Raw genomic sequence first — 23,081 nt, 5'->3', positions numbered from 1 at the left:
CTAGGGCTGGCCATCCTCACAATCTGAGTAGTAATTAGTTAGTAATTAGTTCAGTTACTTCAAAGGGTATGAATACTTATGCAATCATTTATTTTACCTGATACATTTTAATTAAATTATACTATTTTGTAAAAATCTGTTTTCACTTTGATATTCAAGAGGGTTTTTTTTGCAAATTCTTTTTCAAAAGGCCAAAATATAGCGACCATGATTTAATGTTTAATAGCAACAAAAGGGTGAAACATCCAAGGGGGATGAATACTTTTGCAAGGCACTGCATCCATCCTGTATGAATGACACCTAAGATATTACCATAGTACTTTAACTTTTGTCTCCTTATCTCAGTGAAGTAAGCTTCAGCACACCCTAATGTAGCAGACAGACAACAAAAATGGAGACATGGGAAAAGAACTGGGACGCTCCTATCACCTTCTGCTCTCTGCCCAGTAAAAACTACTTTCCTTTTGACAGATATGAGAAGGGGAATGAGGCAGGCCGTGCTCACAAAGCTCCGGCTTTGTCTGTCGCAGACCAAAGCCGAACGGTCACAGAGACGACAGTTCATCAGACTCACATGCACACAGCTCCTTTCCCCCAGTTTCCTGTTTTTTTCAGTTGATATGTTTTCAAGTGCCAGCTGCATCTGTAGGTGCAATTTGAAGAAACTTTTGCAAATTATAATCTGGATCAAACGTGGGAGTTAAATAAGTGAAATACTTAATTCTCTGTTATCCAGAGCTTTGTGGGAAAGTGCATTGACTTTTAGGTCTAAGTGAGGAAGCCATACAGGCACTTCATGCTGGATAAACATGATGAAATAGTCAGAGCTCTTTTTAAGCTAACACATACTCCAATTTGCATTTAACCTCATATGACATAACTGTGCGTCTGCTACTGCAAATGTGTGGATCAAATACATTTTTTAGGAAGTGTTTGTATTATTTTGTTCGCCAAACATTTTTATTTTAATTTTGTTCAACATATCATCTTGTGAGAGAAAGACTTGATATTTTTTTTAAATGCCAGATGTCTCATTGGAACAAAATTTGCATTTAGTTTGCCTGACAGTCACACAATCGGCCTGCACAATCATGTCTGGAACGGCATGTGGAGAAGCCACTGAAAGGGCAGCATTATACGACAGAACAACTCAAAGCATCAGGCCATGACAATGACAATGAGGCTTGTCCAGAAGTGTCACCTCTCTCTGTCTTTGTTTGTCTCTGTCTCCCTCCAACTCTCCTTGTTTTCTACCTCTCCCTCTCCCTCTGTCTGTCTCATACACGCATCAACACCCACCCACACACACACACACACACACACACACACACACACAGTAAGACAGAACATCTTTATTAGCCCTCTGTATGCAGGCTGTGCTCAGCCCGAGATTGCAGTACTGACCCCTCGCTGTGAGCTGTACAGGGGAAATGTTTACCCAAACCCCACAGAACATGCCATTAACCTCTTTCTAGATAGAAGACAAACTAGAATCGCCCTCCATGAGGGCAATAAAGACAGGAACACCTATACAGGACCATCACGACAGTCATCTCATTATGAAGCTGCGGGAGGCAGTAACGAGCCAGGGAGCCCGGTCTCCCAGGGACTCTTTCACCGCAGTGTACCCGTGTGCCTAACATTCAGTGAAGTACCTATGAAATGCAGTGAAGTGCAAACAACTGATTAACCCAACAGTGAGGAACAATATAAAGCCCCCCCCCAAGTCCATCAACCACCTCTGCCCCCCCTTCTTTTAAAACCTATCCCTTCCTCTCCTACTTCCTGTCTCTTCCCTCCTATCTTCTCCTTTCTCTCTGTACCTCTCTACCTCCCCGGAGATTTAGATGGATATCCTGAGGCTCTGATTAAAGCCCCAACCTGTGAGGGTGTCTTGGTTCGTGGTGAAAGGAAATGGGGGGGCGGAGGGGGCAGCGAGGATCCTGGGCACTAGCAGTTTCTCGTTCTTACGGACCCGCGGGCGTAATTCAATCACACCTCGATAATTCCCCTGATGTGAGAGTCGAATCCCCCTCACACACATCAAGTACAGATAGACACCACAAGCTCACGCTGATCCCAGATTGAGGGTCTCCTCCTGGGTGGGCTTAAGAGCCCACTACTGGGTACGTTTTACCTGTGTCGTTTGAAGAGGCCATTATTTTAATTGAAAAAGTCACCCGCCCGCCAAAGGCAAACGATAGAAGAAGAAGAAGAAGGGGGGGAAAGAAAACAAAAAAAACTGGGGAGAGAATTAAAACAAAAACACCAGATGGTGATATACATGGTAAAAATGATTGTTTATACTTACTGTTTGATTATATGTGATAATGAGAGTGGGATTCCTCAAGGCAATTAGTGTCTGCGGCAGCCATATTGTGAGAGGACAGGGGAAGGACGGCACGGGCTGTTATGAAGGAGCGCTTATCAAATATCTCCGCCGGGGTGATTAGTGTAATAAGACACTGCAAGGTGAGATAGGCCACTCACACTCTTTTAGTATGTCGGCGTGTGTGTGAGTGTGTGCGCATGTGTGTAGGTGACTGAGCAAGAAAGAATGTGTGTGAGAGCGAGCAAGAGAAAGAGCCTGAGAGGGAGTCTGAGGAAACATGAGTGACTCTTTCCATCTGTTTTCATATCTGTGTGCGAGCCTAAATGTGTGTCTTAATGTATACTGTGTCCCCACATGCCTCGGCGTGTGCACGTAGGTGTGTGTGCAAGTGTGATATAATCCCTATGTTAATGTAGGTTCCCATGCCAGGCTGGCTGCCCCGGGGGCTTTAGCCTATGACAGAGGGCAGATCGGGGGCACTTACCCCTGGCAGAGTCTTCTGTTCATGGAGGGCGCTCTGGGCCTTCAGTGCTGACTCTCTGGCACAGTATGTTAGAAAGGCACATCCTATAGTGAGGGAGACAGGAGAGATATTATTCCACCAGGCAATCAACCACCATTTATAATAAAAAGAAGAGTTACAGTGGCAAGGAATTAAGAGCTTTGTTTAAAGAAAACCTACAGTCATGGTCAGTAACGGCTACCTGATTAGATCAAACAAATACATTTCTCATAATGAGTTTATGATCTTGTTAGTTCTAAGTCTTTTTCAATACAGCATTATGGTAATTTTGCAAATTATGGTCCCATTCAGAGTAAAATAGAAGATAAGGGAGCTTGTGCTTAAGGGGGGGCTACCGTAGGTATGTTTCCGTTTCAGAACTTTGACTTTTTTTTTTTCCAGTTCTTCAGATTGTTGTTCACTGTTCGGTCAGACTAAAATACACTCTAAGGAGTCAGCTGTTCATCTAAAGAATGACTGTCCCTTGCTAACCAAGCTAGCAAACTAGCACTGGCATTAGCCGATGACGTAGCATCATTTTAGTACCTGAGCCGTATTGGTTGCCAAAATACAATATGGCGATAGCATTAAACCAAGATAGCAATGGCCAAAATGACAAACTCAAGGTTTTAAAACTGTAGTCCACAAACTAACGGATGACATCACGGTGACTATGTCCCTGTGGAGGAAAAGGTATCCAGATCCCTTACTTAAGTAAAAATACCAATACCACACTTTGAAGTTACTCCACTACAATTAAAAGTCCTGTATTCAAAACTAACTTAAGTAAAAGTACAAAAGTATCAGCATCAAATTTTACTTAAAGTATCAAAAGTAAAAGTACTCATTATGCAGAATGGCCAAACTCAGATTGATTTATATGTTCCAAATATATTATTAGATTATTTGTATTGATGCATTTAAGTAAGCAGCATTTTAATTTTGTGAAGGTATGGCTAGTTTTTACGACTTAATATGCTGTTACAACGTTTAATTAAAAACATTTAAAAAATAAAAAAAATGCCTAATTAATTTAAATTTTTATCTTTAGCTCTTCTTCTTTAGCACATTGCGTTACACTTATATAGAACTCCTGTAGCGGTTGCAGTTGGCTCTTAAAAGTTATGCACTTACTTGATTCCTGTGGTCTAAGGCTAGTATCATCAAGGTTGAATGCACTTATTGTAAGTCGGTTTGGACAAAAGCATCAGCTAGATGACATGTAATGTAATGTAATGTAAAAAAAAAAAAAAGAATCACAATTTTTTATGCTAAATCTTGACCTAAAAAAGTAATTAAAGCTGTCAGCTAAATGTCTTGAAGTAAAAAGTATTTGCCTCAAAATTGTACTTAAGTACTGTACTTGAGTACTTAGTTACATTCCACCTCTGCTATTTCCACTATTTCATGGCATTGCCCAAAGCAACCAGAGTCTGCTATGTTCAACCGCCCAAGTAATGCTTCAGTTCTTTCAGTACTGAAAGTCCAACAATATTTTCCTTCTGGGATCAAAAAGAGCTCTATAGTGTAGAGCTCCTTTACCAGAGGTGTTTTTAAGGACTTTTAGCTGTGTTGCTCTGTTGCAAACATTTTTGATCAAAAACTCATTAGATCTAATAAGTTACATTACTTTGTTGAAGTAAATTAAATGGTTGCTTTTTTATTGATATATAAATATTACATTTATATATATTATTTTAACAATATGCTAAATAGTCTTGAGGGCTTTATAGTAGACCACAAAACATGAAATCCAAAACATATAAAGTCATAAATATGTCATTGTGATGATATGGGGATTTCAGCATTTAGTACCCATAAAGTACAACATCTAAGATGTAAAAATACTGATTGTAAAAGCTAAGAGCACAAGCCATAAAACAGATTAAAAAAAAGATAAACTTTCTCTATCATCTTTATGTAAGCTCATTTAGACTGCACAAAGTAAACCCTCAAACACAGATCTTTTCTCTATGGAAGTCCATTCTGAATGCACCATGTAAAGCCAGCCTAACACCTCTCTATTGATGTTTGTTCAGAGATTAAGCATCCCGACAGTAACCTTCTAAATGGACCCAGAGATTTGTGATTTCACTGAACTAATTCTCATCCACGCAAACCATAATATAAGACTTACTGGAGTTTTACAAGCTATTGCCAAAAAACATGTATTATGTTAAAATGGAATTCATATGCTGCACTCACAATTGTAATGTGGCTCTCTGAAGTTAATAGCTCCATACCCTCAGAGAAAATAACATGCTGGTTGAGAAATAAGATTAAAATTGTACACGTTTTTTTTCAAAATATGACAACCCCTTCGGATTAGATTCACTGAACTCATGCATATGTTCACTGTTTATGAGAAGAAAATGTTTACTGTATTGTTTGTATTTTTGTTGATACTTGGTTTGGGGTTTGTTTTTAGTTTTTTTCATTCAGTTGAAATCAGCTGCAAGGACTTTTTAATTGGTTATGAGACTCATTGTTATACTGATGCCTCTTTATGACCTACATAAGCAAACGAGACCATCAGCGAGAAGATTGGCTATTTCTATAAAGTTATTCTTAATGCGTGTCATCAGGTCAGATTCCCCATGAAATAAGATGAAACCATTTATGGAACGCAAACTTTTACATACAGGCTTGGCAGTGACTTATAAGTCAGCCAGTTAAATGAAGCAAGAGGATTGTGGTTATGGCTGAAACTAGGGTTGGATCAGCAAAGAGCAAAAGAGGAGAACTGACCAAAGAATAAAAAGCTAAAAGGGACAGTGATATCTTGGTTGTTTGATTTTTTTTGTATGACATACATTGAAAGACATGGTTTTACATGAATATGTACATTTTATGTTGTTTGAAGTTTCGCCAGTATAATATTACGGTTATTAATCTTATAAAGCCACAAATAAATATATTATATCCTTCCTACACCATACAAAATGTTCAGATGCCTCAACTTAAAAAAATATGAGTGAACTAGTTGCATGACTTATTTTTATTTGTCTTAACTTGACAGAAGTTCTCAAAACTCAAAATAATTGATGCAACTAGTTCACTCTGGGTTTTTTGCAATGTTGCTAATTTTTGCTTGAAAACTTAATATTAGTTGATACAATTTAACACTATATGCTGGGAAAACTTAATTTTAGTTGTTAAAACTTGACAGCATTGTTGAGAAAACATAGTATTTCATGTTAGGAAAACTTCTAATTAATTGAAGGGACAAATGCATTAGTACACTGAACAGATTTTTTTGTGTTGACGCCACCAGACGAAGAGTAGGTAAAACAAAACAAAAATTGTGCAACTAGTTCAGTCATTTTTTAAAGTTTAGGCAACTGAACATTTTTTACAGTGTATGCATCCTGCTAACAGCTGTTTTAAAATGAAGAAAAAAGTATCAGAAATAAGTTACATTTTTCTTTCACTTGCTTCCAAAACAAATGAACACCCTAGCCCGATTACACTGCGACTTTTGACAACAGTGGCCGCCATAATCAACACAAATCAAAGTTTCTTATAGTTGCTTTAATATAGTTCAATTGACTAGACACAATGAAACAGCAAAAGTTTAGAACATACAGGTGTAAAAACAGGTATGTTCCTGGAAGTTCAGCTGAAATCAGGAGGGTGATGGAAAATGCTTAGTCACCCCACATAGGGTGTTATCGTTTTCTTTTCATTACTAAAAGATATGCATAGTACTTTTGATGAATGATCACTTTTATAGTTAGTGAACCGGGCACAGGAGGAAAAAGTCAAACAGTATGGATATTTTTTTCTGGCTGCGAGGTAATTAAAATCCTCTGGTGATGAGCTGAAACTGTACCCCCACACATCTCTGGGGACTTTTCTTTAACTTGCTAAATTCAAGAAAACAGAATGAATATGCATCAATAAATAAATCCCTAACAAATATGTGACAGCTTTCATTAAAGGGTGAGTGGTTGCTCTGTTACGCGCTTGGCAGAGCTGACAGTGGGTGACCCCGTTCAGAAGAGGTTTTGCACTGTGCAGCATAATTTCCCATTACTACATGTCACACCTGCTGCCAAGGATTCCCACGGGAGAAACGACACACACACACACACACACACACACTTGCACATAGAGATGATACCCGGCACGCAGCACATAGCACCCATCAACCCCAAAACCCAGCAACACACTCTGGCGCTGGGCCAAGAGAGCTCCCTTTCACGACAACCTTCACCCACCTCCACAACCAGGCAGTTACTCATGAGGAAAAATCACCTAAACGACACTGATGAAACAGCATGCCACACAGCAAAGCAGAAAAGTTTGGGGGCCTGGGGAAATACTCTTCATCCTTTGTGACATTACAAAACTGTGGGACATGAGCTGAAGCCTCCCCGGGGGGGAACGTCCTAGCAAAGGCTTATGGGAATCGTAGGCTGTTGCTGACAATCTTCTGCCGCTGCTTTAACCTTTTTTGGTATCCGTCTGTGCAGCTTTCCTGCATATTGCCAAGAAGTGAAGTAAAGATCACACACGATTTATTGTTATATTACAAAGAGATTAAAAATGCCTCTACCACAAATCAGTTTATAAACTCAACTTTTTTTTTTACAGTAAAATTTATTTGACCGTTGTCCTTTCAGGAAAGCAGTTTTGATCCTTCCATGAAATAAACAGCAAAACTTGTCCTTCTTAACATGGCATTGTAACAAACACATTTTTGGGTGAAACAGTTCTATAATTCATAAAAATGTAATTATTTTATGATTATAGTATGATTATAACTATTATTAATAATATTATTATTCATTTTCATTGTCACTTCAAACCTTGTTTTGTTTCACTCAAAGAAAGTAACAAAATACATTTAGACGAGTAAATGTACATTTTACCTCACAATTAGGAGTGTAATGTATATCAAAATTAGGCAAATTGTAATACTAGCAATGTACTTCTATTGAAGTGCCAAGAAAAAGTTAAAAAGTGAAAAGATAAATAATTAAATTACTTCATAAAATTATAGAATTGTTTCACCCAAAAGTGTGATTGTTTCATTGCCATGTTGAGAAGGACACATTTTGCATTTAATGTTTCATTGAAGGACCAACACTGCTAATAAAACTTGATAAAACGTAAAAAGTACTCATGTACAACTCTGAGGTACGTTACTTTACTTTACTAATAAAGTAAGTACAACTATAGTTATTAGTAATCTTCAGTTTACAAAATATGATCCTCCTTGCAATTTATGAAGTAATTAAAATCAGCTCCATCTCAACCAACTACATGAGTGCTTACATGTTAATGTATCAATAATGCATTACCTCTATTGTTAATATTTTAAGAACAATTTATTTCAAATACTTCTGTACTTCTACTTTGAAAGCAGAACTTGCAATGAAGTGTTTTATAGCGTGGTGTTTAAATTAACTAAATGATGTGAATACTTCCGATGTGAAAACTTGACCACTGCTGAATTTTTCCAGGAGCATGCTTAAAGCAAGTCAAACTGCATCTGAGACACATGAAGGTATCTCTACCCACTGCACATTTGTCTCACTGCTTTAAGAAAAATAGCATGTGATACTATTAGTTCAAATGATTTATTTAACTGGACTTCTTTGTGCAGTGTAGCCTTTTATATTCAGTCCGGCTGCGTGTCTGCCTCGGCTTCCTCGCAGTGGTGGGAAACCGGTGGGACTTTAGAAAAGCTTCATATCCAACAGTGCTGGCTCAGGGGACATCTTAAGCCCAAAGGCCTCAGTGAGTGAGAAAGCCAGTTGTGGAACAGATGAGCATTCAGCTTGGTGAACATGAGGAGAGGTGCGATGATACCGTTTGAGGGGAAGTAACAAGGATGTAGCAGCTGGTAGCAGGTTAGGGCTGTCAGCTTAAAATTTTAAGTTGACTAACTGGCATGGGGTTACATTCATACTTGCAAGTTATCCCACATTATTGTCCCTTTGGTATGATGTGCAATCATAGATTTACAAAACATACCACTTTAATTGTCTGTGCATTGCAACAGAAAGTACAAACTGAGACTAAGATGTCGGCCTAATATTTCCACACACAGAAAAAACATTTGACATCAAAAACAGACATAATGTTCACTCTGATGTAAACCATAGCTTCGGGGAACAGAAGCAAGTCTTTTTAGTCTATTTAGCTTTAATGTAAAGTTCAGATTATTTGTAGAAAAAACGATAAAAGTATTTTTTTTTTTTTTAAACAACGGTGGTTTGATCCTTTAAAGCTTCAACGCTTCTTGCTGTGATGGTACTGTGGTATTAATTTCAGCAAATGACTCAGATAACATTCAAACCTTCCTTTGTGAATTAAGGTTTGAATTAACCAAATATTAACCAAAGACTGGAGGAAATAAGTTGCATGCATTAAATGAGAAGAAAAGGAGTAGGAGAACATGGCTGTGATGGCGCTTTAACAGAGGGACTGGTGGCTTCCTGTGATGAGCAGGTTAAGTGGGGTGAAAATAATACTTTGGTAATCAAAGACAATTTACCACACTATAATTTCAGCGAGGGGCAAAAGTTCAACAAATTATATTTAAGGCAAATGAAAAAGTAAACCCTGAAAACTAGTTCAAAGAGAAAAGCAGGAAATGTGAAATGTGTCTTTGCGTTTGCAAGACACGTTTCGGGTAATTACTTAAAGAACCCCCCCCCGTAACGCTTCTTCTAACAGTTTGTTTTAAAATGGAAATTAGTATGTGCTCACAATTGCATGCATCCAGGCATTAAGAGTAAATTGTGCTTTTTTAAGGCATCAGGTACCTGTAATTGAAATAACTCCAGAACAAATTTGTATAAAATTTCAATTCATTAGCAGTGAATTCATGAATCATGAGCAATTTGCTCTCCTCCAGTCTCCTCACACACGTCTGATCCAAGAATGTTCATTAAAGTGCGAAAAGAATGCAAATTAATTTCCCAAAAAGATCGAGGTGCAAAAAAATAAAAACACGTAAAACAAATGGATGCGGCTGCATGTGACAGCCTGACCCTCTCATGGGTACTGAGACAAATACGATGTGAGGATTCATCAACCGCTTCATGTTTCTGTGTTAACCACACTATTACCTGCCGAACATCCTTCCATCTCTCAGTCCATCTACATTCGGAGCGGGCTGTTCAGAGCCGTTAGCTGTCTGGTTCACACACAGCCCCCTTTCTAATGATCAAAGAGGTCATCTGTAGACTTAAGCTACACCTGTCACTCAACTTACTCAAACTGTCAATCACTGTCCAACACCTCCTAGATAAAACCCAATACAAGCACAGAGCTGTAACTCCTTGTGGCAGTCACTGAAACTCTCAAAACTATTTTTTTTGTAAAGCAACAGAATTGAATTTCACAGAAAATCACAAAACCATCTACAAATTGAAAAGACACTTTCAAAGATTTGTTGTTACATTCTATGACTCATTTGCAATTAGATATTACTGCCCTATTGTGGTTTACTTTTGACATCTCACCGCCTAAGAGGGTTTTTTATGTCAATTTGGCAGGCTATTTATAGCCAATTACACTGCACGGACCTACTGAGGAGAGGAGAATGGATGAGGATATTTAACAACTCTTTGTATCTCTTCCTCCTGGCTGTGTGGTGCAGCTCCGAGTCCCTCCTCTCAGCATCAGAGACGGATTGATAGATAATGCTACTCAAGCAAAAGATTTGCCCCCCACTAACATTCAGCATGTCTGAACAATGCATGCGTTCTGGCACTGACACTAAGTATTATGATAATGTAGTGCTCGGCGAAATGATGGATGTTAAACAGCACGACCTGGCTGCACCGCGCACCGACGAGCACCGTGCTCGCCAATAGTGTCAAGTCATCCCACGCACTGCATCACGACAGCGACGACACACAAACTACCAAATCAACATTAAAAGCACCAGTATCTTACAACTACGAGGCAAGATATAATCATCTTTTAAAAGAAACAGATGGAAAAAAGTGAAAAAAACACAATAGACATCAGCACACAGCTACACTAATCCACTGAAGTGTATAGGAAATAATAAAGTACAAAATTCCCCAGATATTCTGACGAGTCCCTGGAGATACCCTAAATGCCCAAAGTAAGAATTCACAAAGCACAAAACATCTGTTCAAACTGATTCAGTACAATCCACATGAATTAGTCATGAGCAAACATGACATATTTTGATCTGCCCTTAAATCCATAATTATGGTGCAATTCTGTGTCACAGGACTCGGGCTGTGAAAAAAGGTAGTGCTGCAAATCATCCATTAGGTACGGTTTACTAACTGATGCCAACAGCCATATACATCATCTATCCGAAACAAATCAAATCTCTCTCAACCGCAAACTAAGCTCAAAGAGGGATTTCAAAGTAGTAGTCAAACTAAATTTATGGCACTGCTCTAAATCTTTATGAACTTTATGTTTTTAGGGAACGTGGAGCCAAGCTGATTATATCCTCCCCCACGTTTCTGTTGCTCTGCTGAGAAAAATGTTTGTGTAACTGTTTATGATAAAAATGTGGATTGACTGTGACAATGTTACAACATCGGGAGCCTCCCGGGTCTTTGGCATAATAGCTAGCCAATATCCATTGGCATATTATGCATTTTTGTGAACCAAACAGAACACAAACTGCTTTTTAACTGCCGTGCAACACATATACTGTAGACAAAAGATTATTGCTAAACCTTATATTGAATAGAGGGAATGATGATAGTGACACAGCTACAACACTCTGTAGATTAATCCCATTCATCCAAGCAACAAAACATCAGGCTGAAATGAAACCCACTGGACTGTGTCTGGTGTTGTGAAGTTGTGAAGATGTTTCAACTCACTTCAGGGGATTGCTATGGGGTGTCATGTGACCCTGACATCTTTTCCTCATATGACAACCTAGAGAGATTAAAAATGACTCTGCCCCTATGACTACTGGCATAAAACTACAGTCCAGTGGATAATTTAATTTCATTCTAATGCTAGAACACTTTTTGTCCAATTGGTGTTTTAAACAAATATGATGTTTTGCTATATATTTATTAATTAGTTTTACTTTTTGGAGATCTTCTTTTATCCTAAAATAGCCTAACTCTTGTAATTTTCCCATCGCAGCAGCAGTAATGTCACCCATTGGTCTGTGGATGGCATTTCGTCCACCTTTTGTCCATGGTTTTATGGCAGTTGCCATATTGTTTTGTTTTTTTAACCTTTGTATGTGTAGAATGGATCGGGAGCTGGTATGATGCTCCATCATCAGCTAACGCTAGTGCTAGCTAGCTAGCTTGATTAGTAAAGGGCAATTGATATTTAAAATGAACAGCCGACTCCTTAGAGTGTCCAACCAAACACTGAACAAGACATTTTTAAGCTAAAAAAATGTACTAGTTAACTTTGATTAAGTAAAAACACACTGAAAGGGTCAAAGTTCAAATACATAAATGCAGAAAAAAAACTGTGGTAGTGACCTGCCAATCAAAAGATTGCCCAGCCCTGAAGCATACCCTGCTTTGTCTTTTTTATCTTACTCTGAATGGGATTATAACTTACAAAATGGACATCATGCTGTATTGAAGAAGACTTGAAACTGCAGATTGAAACTTAATATGAGAATGTTAACTGAAGTAATAAATCAGAAGAGAAGTAGGGTTTTTGCCCTGTTGACCTTAATAAAAACTGACTTATTTTTGCAACTAGTGTAGTCGCCTTCTACTGGCCATTACAAATAATGCAGGTTTAAGTCACTTCAGGCACAGAGGTTACTGCTTGCTGTTCACATATTTTCAGCCTCAGTTTATTTGGCAACCCTATTAGCAAACAGTTGTTTCTTGTCACATCTAGCATTAACATTCATAGAGACATGTTTCTGGCATTTGTGGCCACCTGATGAATGATGAAAGTCTAATATTCACTCTCCCTTTTGCCCCATTTGTAATCTCCAGCAATGCATAGGGCAAATGTGTGGATGGTCTAATACAATCAGTAGCAAGTGACTAGCCAAAATAATGAGAGCAGTGAGAGTGAAGCAAAATGCTGTGGGGAACTAGTCAAGTTATTATTCTCTGTAGGTTCATAATCAAGCATGGCCGCTTTAACAAAGAAGTAGTCATATATACAATCCAATCACATTTTGTTTACTTGCTTTTTCAATAAGGACTTATGTACAACTTCACACTTTAATATATCCTGCACTTTTTTTGAATCAATTAAGTGTCACATTGGTGTGATACGCTAAAAGCTGTGGACAATAACCAGTAAGTGGGCCTTGAGATGGGATTGCTTGTCAAATTAAATCACAATTAATTTAAAAGTTATAAGTCCACTGATTTAGAAGACTGCTGTGCTGACCTTGGTGGTGTTGTTTACAACAGAATTGAGTTTAAAAAAAACAAAGAACTTTCACAGTTAGCTGAGTAATTCATTTTACCTTCAATTCCCCTACAAAAGCTTTTTTCTCGGTAACCGAATGGGCATTCATTCAGTGCTTTAAACCGCTCTCCTTGAGTGATACAGCACATGATACACTATACCTACTTTTGTTTTGTTAACGACACTAATCCTATTTTCTTTGTCTTGTACTTTGTTGCTTCGGTCTACAGGTATCACACATCGACACAGCAGGAGGAATGTACATGGTTTAGGTGAGTGGCCAATAAGAAAAACTCATCCATATAATGCATTGGTGAAATCTTATTAAAAGTGCACGCTTGTGCTCCCAAAGTGACTTTGAATGTCATGCGGGATGAAGTGGGCATAATGCATACATCAGAGTGGCCTTGGTGGAGGATGATTTGAACGGGCATACAGTCTGGCTTTGGAACAGGATTATCCGTCCCGAGGCAACCATCCTCCAGAGTGTTGACATTCAGGGATGGTCGAGGACAGGCGTAAACAACACGAACATCAGAAATATTGTTTTAATCGATCATCGGCTCCAAAGGAGAAACACCGGAAAGAGGAGGAGCTGGTTGAGCTCTGCCGACTTAAGGCTGGAGGAACAGGTGGTGCATGGAGACCTTCAGGGCTGCACACACAGGAAAGCAATGCTGAGCCCACAGTCATTTCTCCCACAAGAGCGCTTGGCTCGCGCTGATCAATAAGATCATGAACTGCAGCCACTGACTAACATATCATACATAATCTGCCTGCCGTGTGAATAGGTAATTTTTCCTGGGAGTAAACTGTGAATTCAGTGTTAAAAGTCTGCACATGTGTGTGATTTTAAATTCTATCTACAACATAATTAACAACTATCTACAAAATACTATCAATCACACACAGCAGTAGCAGTGTTATAATAATACTGTCCTTTAGCTCATAATAAACTGTGGGACAGCCTGCTTATGATGACACAGATAATGCTGAAAGTATGACCTTATTTTAAAATTTCCATTACAATAAAATTAATGTTTGACACTGCCAAAATAAAGGCTTAAAAAGTTAGAAATTATAATAATAATTACAGTTATAATAATAACTTTGATTATTACATTTTAATGATAATTACATTTCCCTCAGCCACAATAGAATACGATTAAACACTAATGAAAGCCATGCAAGGCTTGAAATAAAAAATAGATAAACTCTTAAATGTAAATAGGAATAAAAGCCTGGAAAATAATGTGGTTATTATAATTGCATTAGCATTTTTTTATTCTATTGTAGTTCTTTCTACATTAAATGTAGGAATATAATAAAATTACTGAATATAAGTTTAATTCAGAGTTGGACTTTAAATCTTGGAATTGGACAGGGTTTTATTTGTGACTAAGAGACCCAACCAAACCGCTCTCTGGCTCTCACTATTATAACTATCATTAGATTTGATCGATCCCTGACTAATTACTAAGTGAATACTGATCCGGCTTTCTTTTTTGGACAATGAGGAGGGACAGCGGGGGTGAGAAGAGAACAAGCGAGAAGACGATGCATGCTGGATGCCAGCCTCTACTATTATCCTGCTTTGTACTTCCTGACTGCAACCCGCCCACGGAGCAGCATTACAATACAGCTGCCATGTAAATAGTATTTTCCACAGCTAATGACGTCCGAAAAGTAGGGCTACATATTAGCCCGCTGAAAGGTCAAAGCAGCATGCCAGCACCACCTTAATCACGGATGCTGATTGCCTGATAATGGTTTGCACTTTCCGCTCCCCTGAAAGCATTTATTTCTCTCCGACAATATGCTGCAAATGGACTCTGTGATGCAGGACAGAAGGATTTTTTTTCTCTCCCTCTCTTTCTTTTTTTTTTTTTTTTTTTAGTTGTGAAGAAATGTTGTGCAGCTGCTGGAATAACACAGCATCGAGCGCTTGCCTGTCCCGCCCCCTTAAACTGGGATGCTCAGCACATGAGAGTCAATGTAAACACACAAAGGCGTTTTCAGCTGTAGTATTCACGTGGATTGGCTGGACGCGGTAACAATTAACCCTGCACTTGCAAGCCATTCACTTCCACGTGTTCCCCCTCTCACGCCTCATATATAGCCTATGTGTGTGTGTGTGTGTATGTGTGTGTGTGAGGGCTCTACGGGGCTCCCACTCTGTCCCAAACATCTGCAAATTAACACACTTTTCATGCTCTCTGCCCCACAACTGAATTGGGACGCTCTTTTGATTTCTCTCTCCCCATTTAAAGGAACACAAAAGTAAGGATAGCCAAATAACCAACCTTTATGCATTCCCGTAAACCTGTCTTTCAGTACAGTGAGTTCGTATATCTTTCCGAATTCCTCAAACAGGGGTTTCAGGTCTTTTTCCTCCAGGTTTCTGGGAATCTGCCCGATGAAAAGCTTGATGGCGTCGTGGTCCTTCATTGGAATGGTGTTCTGGCCGATGGTAAGCCCGTTCATCCTGCCGGCGCTGTTCGTGGTGCTGAATCCATTCTCTTGCTGCACTCCGTTTGCAGTGACTGTAGCCATCTTTCCTCAATGGGCCGGCGAGCTGCTCTCTCTCTCTCGCTCTCTCTCTCTCTCTCTCTCTCCCTCTCTCTCTCTGTAGTCAACTGCACAGTGCACACTCCCCCCCCTGTTATATCTTCCTCTCTCCCCACTCCTCCTCCGGTTTTCCCTCCCTACTCTCTCCTCTCTCCTGTGTCTTTACAGTCCCCTTGTTTGGGATCAGCCTTATTTATTTTTCTTATGCTTTTCATTTTTTAAGCCCCCCCAGCCGCCCCCCCTCCCCGCTGCTGCCACTCTGGCCGTGACGTCACCTCGTACTCTTATGATTAAACCACGCCCACCGCCTCATTTGCATAATGAGCGCGGCCCATAGCCAATGGGAGAGCAGGCTGACTGAGTGCCCCACAGGGCAGAGTAAGAATGCAAACATTTGTGTAGAGTGGAAAGCTTGGGACATTTAAACAGTGCAAAGGCAGCATTTGTGCTACTTCTCCTGCTTATGTCAGGTCATTTAGTTTTGTTTTGCAAACCAGGCAAAATTGGGCTCTGTTTGGGGGGAATAGTAGCTTTTGTAATGGCAGCTCATATCATTGTATGTAAAACTGTAATGTTGTACATGGGCCATTTTAAATAACAGTTAATCAGAATGGAATCAGTGGTTTTAAATAATTTGTCTTTTAATAGATTATAATTCTTGTATACTGTACAATGATGGATTTACAATAGACCATGGTACCAAAGAGCCCTGGTCTGCTGAACCCAGGTATGCTGCTAAATAACTGCTTTCATCTGGCATACTGGGCATAAAAAAATCCCTGTCAGATGTTTAGAATGAAAAGCAGCAGGGCTGAAGTCTCGAGGACCACTCATGAAAGACCCTGCTGTGAAGCCTTGTAGAAATGTTCTCTACAGCAGTGGTTCTCAGCCCTGGACCTCAGGAGCCAAGGCCCTGTTGGTTTTCATTCTAACCATCTAACAGGGACTATTTTACAGCCGTGATGCCAGGTGAATGCTATTAACCACCTAGGAGGGTAGAAAACCAACAGAGCTGTGGTCCCTAAGGACTGACTCACTGGCTCCACTATGCTCATCTGGTCTAATGTACTGTGTATTTTTCATGGTGTAGTTAAAGGGATAGTTTGAAGTTTTTGAGTGGGTTATATGAGGTACTTATCCATAGTAATCCATAGTATAACTAACAGTATTTTTACCGTGCAGACCACTGGAGTTGCCAGTCCACTGCTGCCTCAACCATTTAGTTTGCTTGCGAAATTGAGTGACTTTGATGTTTTGTAGGGTTAGTTCAGATACACCAAAGTCACACAACATAAATAAACTAAATGATAAGTGAATACAATATAAACAACACTAATATGCCAACTGTAGATAAGTCATACAACCACACTATTCCTTTAAGAGCAATATAAATATCTGATAAAAATCCAAATATTTAAATAAGAAAAAGTTGTTTTGAGTTATTATTGTTCTAAATACTTTTGTCCAGGCAGAGCATTATGTATATTGTATTGCAGATTAAACTGTTCCCAACAAGGAGTTTAAACACCCTGTTGTTGAGGAAGGATGCTCCCTCAATAACAATTCACAACAAGTCAAAAAAAAAAAAGAAAAGCAAGATTTAGACAGTTGTTACCCCTCTATCTATCATCTTTGTTTGTCTTCATATGTGTAATTATGTTTCTTCATGTTTTATGTTGCTCTTCAACAAAGTGTTGGGAATTCTGTTTGCTCACCGGTGCTTTTTCAGACATCAAGCATATTCATCAATGGTTTCAAACTTGAGCTGCTTTAATTTAGTTGGACGATTTGGAAAGAAAATGGAAGCTTGGTCAGGTGCTCGGATCAAAGGCATATTTGGGTGAATAATTAAAAAGATAGCAGCCTGGTGGAATGCAACACGCAGCAGCCTTTGGAGTGTAGCACGATTTAAAAACAAACATACTACTCTTTCTCCACTTCACAAAGACAATGTGAACAGATGGAGAGAAAAAGAGACAGAGAGAATAAAACACTGTAGTTTGAAATGATGTCAGCTCAGAGCTCAGGATTCAGAGCTGCCTTGTGTCACTGTCCGTGGTGCTGAATCAACGCTGCCATTCACCGTGAAATAGATTGTTGGAGCTACAATTTTAACAGAACATGTTTGCACTACAAATTCTCCACTCCTGTTTCCATCTATTTGCTGTGCACAATTTCCAAACTGGTCTGTCCTTTACTTCACACAGTGAATGATGCATTCAATGCCACTCTTCAGAATAGTTTTGTTATTCATGCAAGTGAGCACTGCCAGTGCTGTATTGCTCACACACAGAAAGGTCTAATTAGTGCAGATGGGAATATAACATCAATACAAGGGCAGTCCAGCTCACACTGATATGAGTAATTATACTTGATGTGACGGCATCATATCGTGTATCAATGATCGATTGTATGTGGCAAATTTATTATGAGAGTGCTGCACAGTAGCACATAGAGTAACAAGATCTGCCCTGTTTAAGTATCTTAGAACAAGACATGGAGTCTGTGACACCTGCAGAGGTGTTATTCTGTAACTGAGCATGACCTCTGATCCCCTTGTGGATATGGGTGAGAAAACGTGCTTTCAGAAGAGGATTACAAAAAACTGTGTGTCCGATGCTCAGATGCATTCAGCGGACATGCTTAACCTCTGTTAGGTCAGAATTAATTGGCTAGTAAAAAAGATGTAATTAAATAGTAGTGATTATTTTGTTACTGTATCTTGGTTCTCGTAATTAGTAGAATACTGCTGCCTCGCAATAATAATCTATCTATCTATCTATCTATCTATACTAACTATCTATCTAGACTAACTAGTAGTATTATACATTTAATGAATCATAAAAAATTCAACAAAACCAGCGTCCCCCATGAGTTGGTAATTGAGCTGGCCAGATTCTTTCCTCCCCTGATACCAATGCAAATTTGACATTTGAATGCCTGCAGTGATTTACTTAGTGTTTATGTTATCAGAGAAATCTTATCTACCGTGAATAGACAACGGGGTGGCCACCTTTTTCAGAAATATCTTACGATATGATAAGCACATACATTTGTAGGGGGTCACCCCCAGTGGCATTGTACCCAATGAACATTTTTAGTCACTAGGTAGTTGAGAAGTCAGCTTTGATGGATTATGCGCTGTTTCGCTTTGCAGGCGTGTGTGTTTGTGTGTGTGTGTTGCCCCTGACGCCTGTCAGAGTGAATGATCTTTGGGGATAGTAGTATTCGGAGAGCAACTAACAGTAACATCTGGCAATGCATGGGCTTTGTTATGAATATTTATTTATTTTCTATTTAATCATGTCTTCGTAGACCATCTAAAAAAATTCCTGCACCATTTCTTTGCTCTGAATGGGGATCAAAAACACAACGGGTCTCCCTTGTCAATACCATCAGGGCCATTCTTTCCCACAAAGACATAGCTAATTTAGCTTCAGTGCTGCTTATTGGCTTTGTGATTTTTGTTTCCCGGTTTTTGTCATTTCTCTGCGGGATAGTATGCCTGCACAGCTGTGAAGACTTGGAAAGTGCCTGGCAGGAGGATATGCAGGTACTGCATGATCTCTTCAATTATGCCTGTCTGTAAGCATCCTCTTTGTTTGAACACAGGCAAGCGTATCAGAAAGGTTGACAGGGTTCTTCTTCTTGTCTGTGCCAAGCTCAGCACCTGGATGGTTGAACAGGGCACCTCTGCCGATTGCTCTCCTTTCAGACAAAAGAGCAGTCAGACTAGTTCCAGCTGTGTTTGTGAAGTGGGTATGAACTCGCAAGAAGAACAAAACAGAAGAAAAGAAGTCCCTCAAGGATCCTGCACACCTAGAGACACATTTCCCTCAAATTATTTTCTTATTATTTCTGGATGGAAACTGTATTTGCCCATTAGCAATGAGCAAGGATTTTTCCCTCGGTAGGCCGACTAGAATTGGAACTGGGAGGGGGTGTGAACATGTGTCAGCAAAATCATTTCCAGACTAATGCAAAAAATATTTACCCTGACTATTTCACACAGTACAACTTCTATTTTCCGGTTCTGAGTGAATGCCATTTCTGTTTTTATTACCAAAATTATTCACACCACTGTCAAGGTGACTTGTTGGAATGTCACAGACACACCACTTGAAACAGCTACCAAAAATATAGTCCCTTGAAGGAGCAAAATCAGTGACATAAGTCATGCATTGTGCATAACAGCTTGGTGTCATGCACAATTCCTTTATACTGTGTGTTCATTATCCCATTAAACTGGATATATGGAGTGGGCCAGGTGGAACGTAGTCATGCATGAACATTTTTCACTGTCTGTTTTGTAGAGTGAGTCCAAAAGGAGAGCAACCATTGATATTCATGGCACAGCCAGTATGAGGTGTGACAGTATTTTTTGTGAATCTGTGAGTGTATATGGTAATACCAGAGCAGCCTCAAACCTCAACTGCAGTCTCTGCCTGAGGGAGGGGTGCACTGTTCCCCCCACACAGGCTCTGCAAGATAAAGAACCACTCACTCAGAAGCCATAATTTTCTCTTAAAACACAATTTCTTGCCAGTTCATTTGCTTCTGTGCTGTAGGGAAAATGCAGAAGTGATTGTTGGTCTAGCCCTGAACAATGTTTCGTATAAATTAAGTTTTGCTCATTTTTATTTTGAAAAGGTGGATTACATCTCTATTTTCCCTTTATGGGTGATGTTTGCTCTGTGCTGCTGTTGATGTACTGTTGAATGATAAGCAGGCGTGTTGCTGAATGTTTAAGTTCACTAGTGATGCAAGGCAGTGAATAAATGAGAGAAAAACAAAGAAGAGGTCAGGGAGACCACAATGAGTCATCCGCTTTCTGCCAGCTAATGAATCCCAGAATACTGCAGGCCTCCCCTGAGTACAGTCACATAGGCATTGCTTCCATTGCTATTGCATGGCAGTATTTTGCTTTGTGTTAAGCATTAACTATAGATCAGTGTATATGTATACTATGACTCTGCGGCTTTGTAGACAGCTGTTTGAAATTATCGCATTACTATTATGCTTCATTTTAAAAAACAGGGTTATCCAGTGGACTTGAGGTCACTGAGGTCATCGTATAATCTTGTTAAAAGAAAAGTTAAAGATATAAATATGTGATGTTCACGGAAAGTATTGAGGTGCCCATTTAAATTGCACCAGAGCCCGACAGAAAACTATAATACTGCTCATGGATGGATTACCAACCGTGCTTACCGGGCACAGGCACAGGGCCCCCTTGGTCTTCACTTACAACATGTCACTACCAAGAGATGCAAAAGAACTTCAAAGGGACACAAAATGACCACATGAAATGCAAAACAACTACAAAGAAAAACAAAACTACTAAAAGATGCACACATGAAGACACAAAATGACTTAAAAGAAGCACAAAACAATGACAAAGCGACACAGGATGACCACAAAAGACACAGAATGACTGCAATATGGCTTGAAACAGCTTCAAAGAGACACAACATTTTAGAGATGCAAAATAAAAGAGAACAAAACAGTAATTGGAAAGTGAACAACTACAGAGAGAAAGAAAACTACAAAGGGACAGAAAACCACCACAGAGGGGCACAAAATGTCTACAAAGTGACATAAAATGACCACAAAAGACACAAAATGACTACAAAGAGACAAAAAACATGGCATGCATAGCAAATACAGAGAGACACAAAACAACAACAAAATGAGGCTTGACAACTATAAAGTGTGTTTTGCTCCTATGTAAAAGAGGTGGTGGATGCACACACACACTCTCCTCCCGCTCCCTTTCCTTTAGGCTGTTGTTGCAAAACTGATGTCACTTTTCTGTCAACCTAGATTCCTCTGATATGGATTAAAAATGACCTCCGGCTGTTTGAGCACCTTATCTCTAACAGTAGTTCATACGACTTTCTGAAACTTTAAAAAGTTACTGTGTTTTATAACAGCTGCAGACAAAAATCTGCTGTTTTTCATGCATCTCTAAAATAAAGATTGCTTATGACTTCAGTGGAAGATACAATAATGTGTCAGAGGTTTATTATATCATTGTAGTGTATCCTTTTGATGTAAAATGTATCAAAGCTATTTCAAAGCCACTCAGAACTAGTATTGTTTCTAAGACTTACTTTGATAAGTTGACCTAGTTATTTTATCTTGGAAATGTTTTTAAAAGTTTAACACACACTAAAACCCCCACACACATATCCCCACACAAAAAGTGCTTATGTGCACAGAAAAATGAAACACACGCTTCAGTACTACAGAGACAGTTGCAGGACAATTACATCGCAGTGAACTAACAAAGACCATGCCTCAGCAGAATGCGCTGTAAAGCTTTATTGCAATATGAATGGCGAGAGAAGCTGAATGGTGAATGGAGGTGATGAGGTCGGGAGATGATGGAATTTGGTGTGGGGGGGTCGAGACTCAGGGTGCCGGCAACATCTCTGCTTGAGAGTCTACATCAGGCTACACCTGAGGCTTCTCAGGAGACAGACTTTGAAAAGAGAGTCAAGAAAAGAAGAAGGGAGGGGGAGATGTGTAAGACCTCAAAAAACCAGAGAAGCCTCATCTCTGTTCCACAACTTGCATTAAAGAAAAAGTTCAAAAGAGTTTAATTAGAAAAATCAATGGAGCCAGCAGCCAGTTAGCTTAGCTTAGCACAAAGCGTTGAATCAGCGGGTAACTGCTAGCCTGGCAATGTTGAAAGGAAACAAAAATCTGCCTACCAGCACCTCTAAAGCTCACTAATTAACACGCTACTGTATATCTGTTTTGTTTCAAATGAGCATAAAAAACAAAGTGCAAAAAATACTAGTTGTGGGGTTTTCTTTGAACAGGAACAGTAAATTCCTGGAGTGTTGTTAATTTGGTGAGTATGCACATATCCCCCCTCTAAGCCACAACTTCTAGTTTTTAAACTTTGGTTTTTGTGTGAATAAAACAAACAAGATACTTTAAAATGCATGTATTAGTTAGAAGTGCTGGAAGGCACATTTTTCTTTGGACAGAGCCAAGCTAGCTTCTAGCAGCAATATGGCAGTTTGCATTGATTTCCTGTGAGCTTGGACCAACTTTTACTAATAAGAGGACATAGAAGACTATTATGTGCGGGACACCATTCTCATGGTTCACAGTTCAGGTCAAAAAATGTTAGATTACAGCGAGGACAAATTTTTTGGGTTCCGGTAAACCAGGAAGAGCCTTAAGCTGCATTCTACCAAAAATTCCAGCAGGGGGTGCTAACGGTGGCTGCAGAAGCATTTGTGTCCATTCATTTCAATACACAATGAGGAAACTTCTCACTTGATCATTTACCTCAGAATTTTT

At 39.3% G+C, this 23,081-nt stretch overlaps 1 protein-coding gene across 4 annotated transcripts in view; it reads right to left on the bottom strand.

Moving 5' to 3' along the window:
• celf6 (CUGBP Elav-like family member 6) overlaps positions 1-15,863 on the bottom strand; it is a 148,301-nt gene extending 132,438 nt beyond the window's left edge. For 3 of the 4 annotated variants that reach the window (XR_009395615.1, XR_009395616.1, XR_009395617.1), the window contains exons 1-2: positions 15,500-15,863; positions 2,817-2,899 (exon numbers count right to left, since the gene is read on the bottom strand). Coding sequence is in view for 1 of the 4 variants with exons in the window: in XM_059350210.1 (XP_059206193.1) it covers positions 2,817-2,899; positions 15,500-15,749 (333 nt within the window). In the remaining 3 variants the exon portion in view is untranslated. The remainder of the gene's footprint in view (positions 1-2,816; positions 2,900-15,499) is intronic. The other variant, XM_059350210.1, reaches the window with a different exon arrangement.
• Positions 15,864-23,081: the final 7,218 nt, after the last annotated feature.

This window comes from Centropristis striata, chromosome 2, assembly GCF_030273125.1.
Source record: "Centropristis striata isolate RG_2023a ecotype Rhode Island chromosome 2, C.striata_1.0, whole genome shotgun sequence".
Classification (NCBI taxonomy): domain Eukaryota; kingdom Metazoa; phylum Chordata; class Actinopteri; order Perciformes; family Serranidae; genus Centropristis; species Centropristis striata.
Note: the sequence above shows the minus strand (reverse complement) of the source record. Positions and strands in the feature narration are given on the sequence as shown.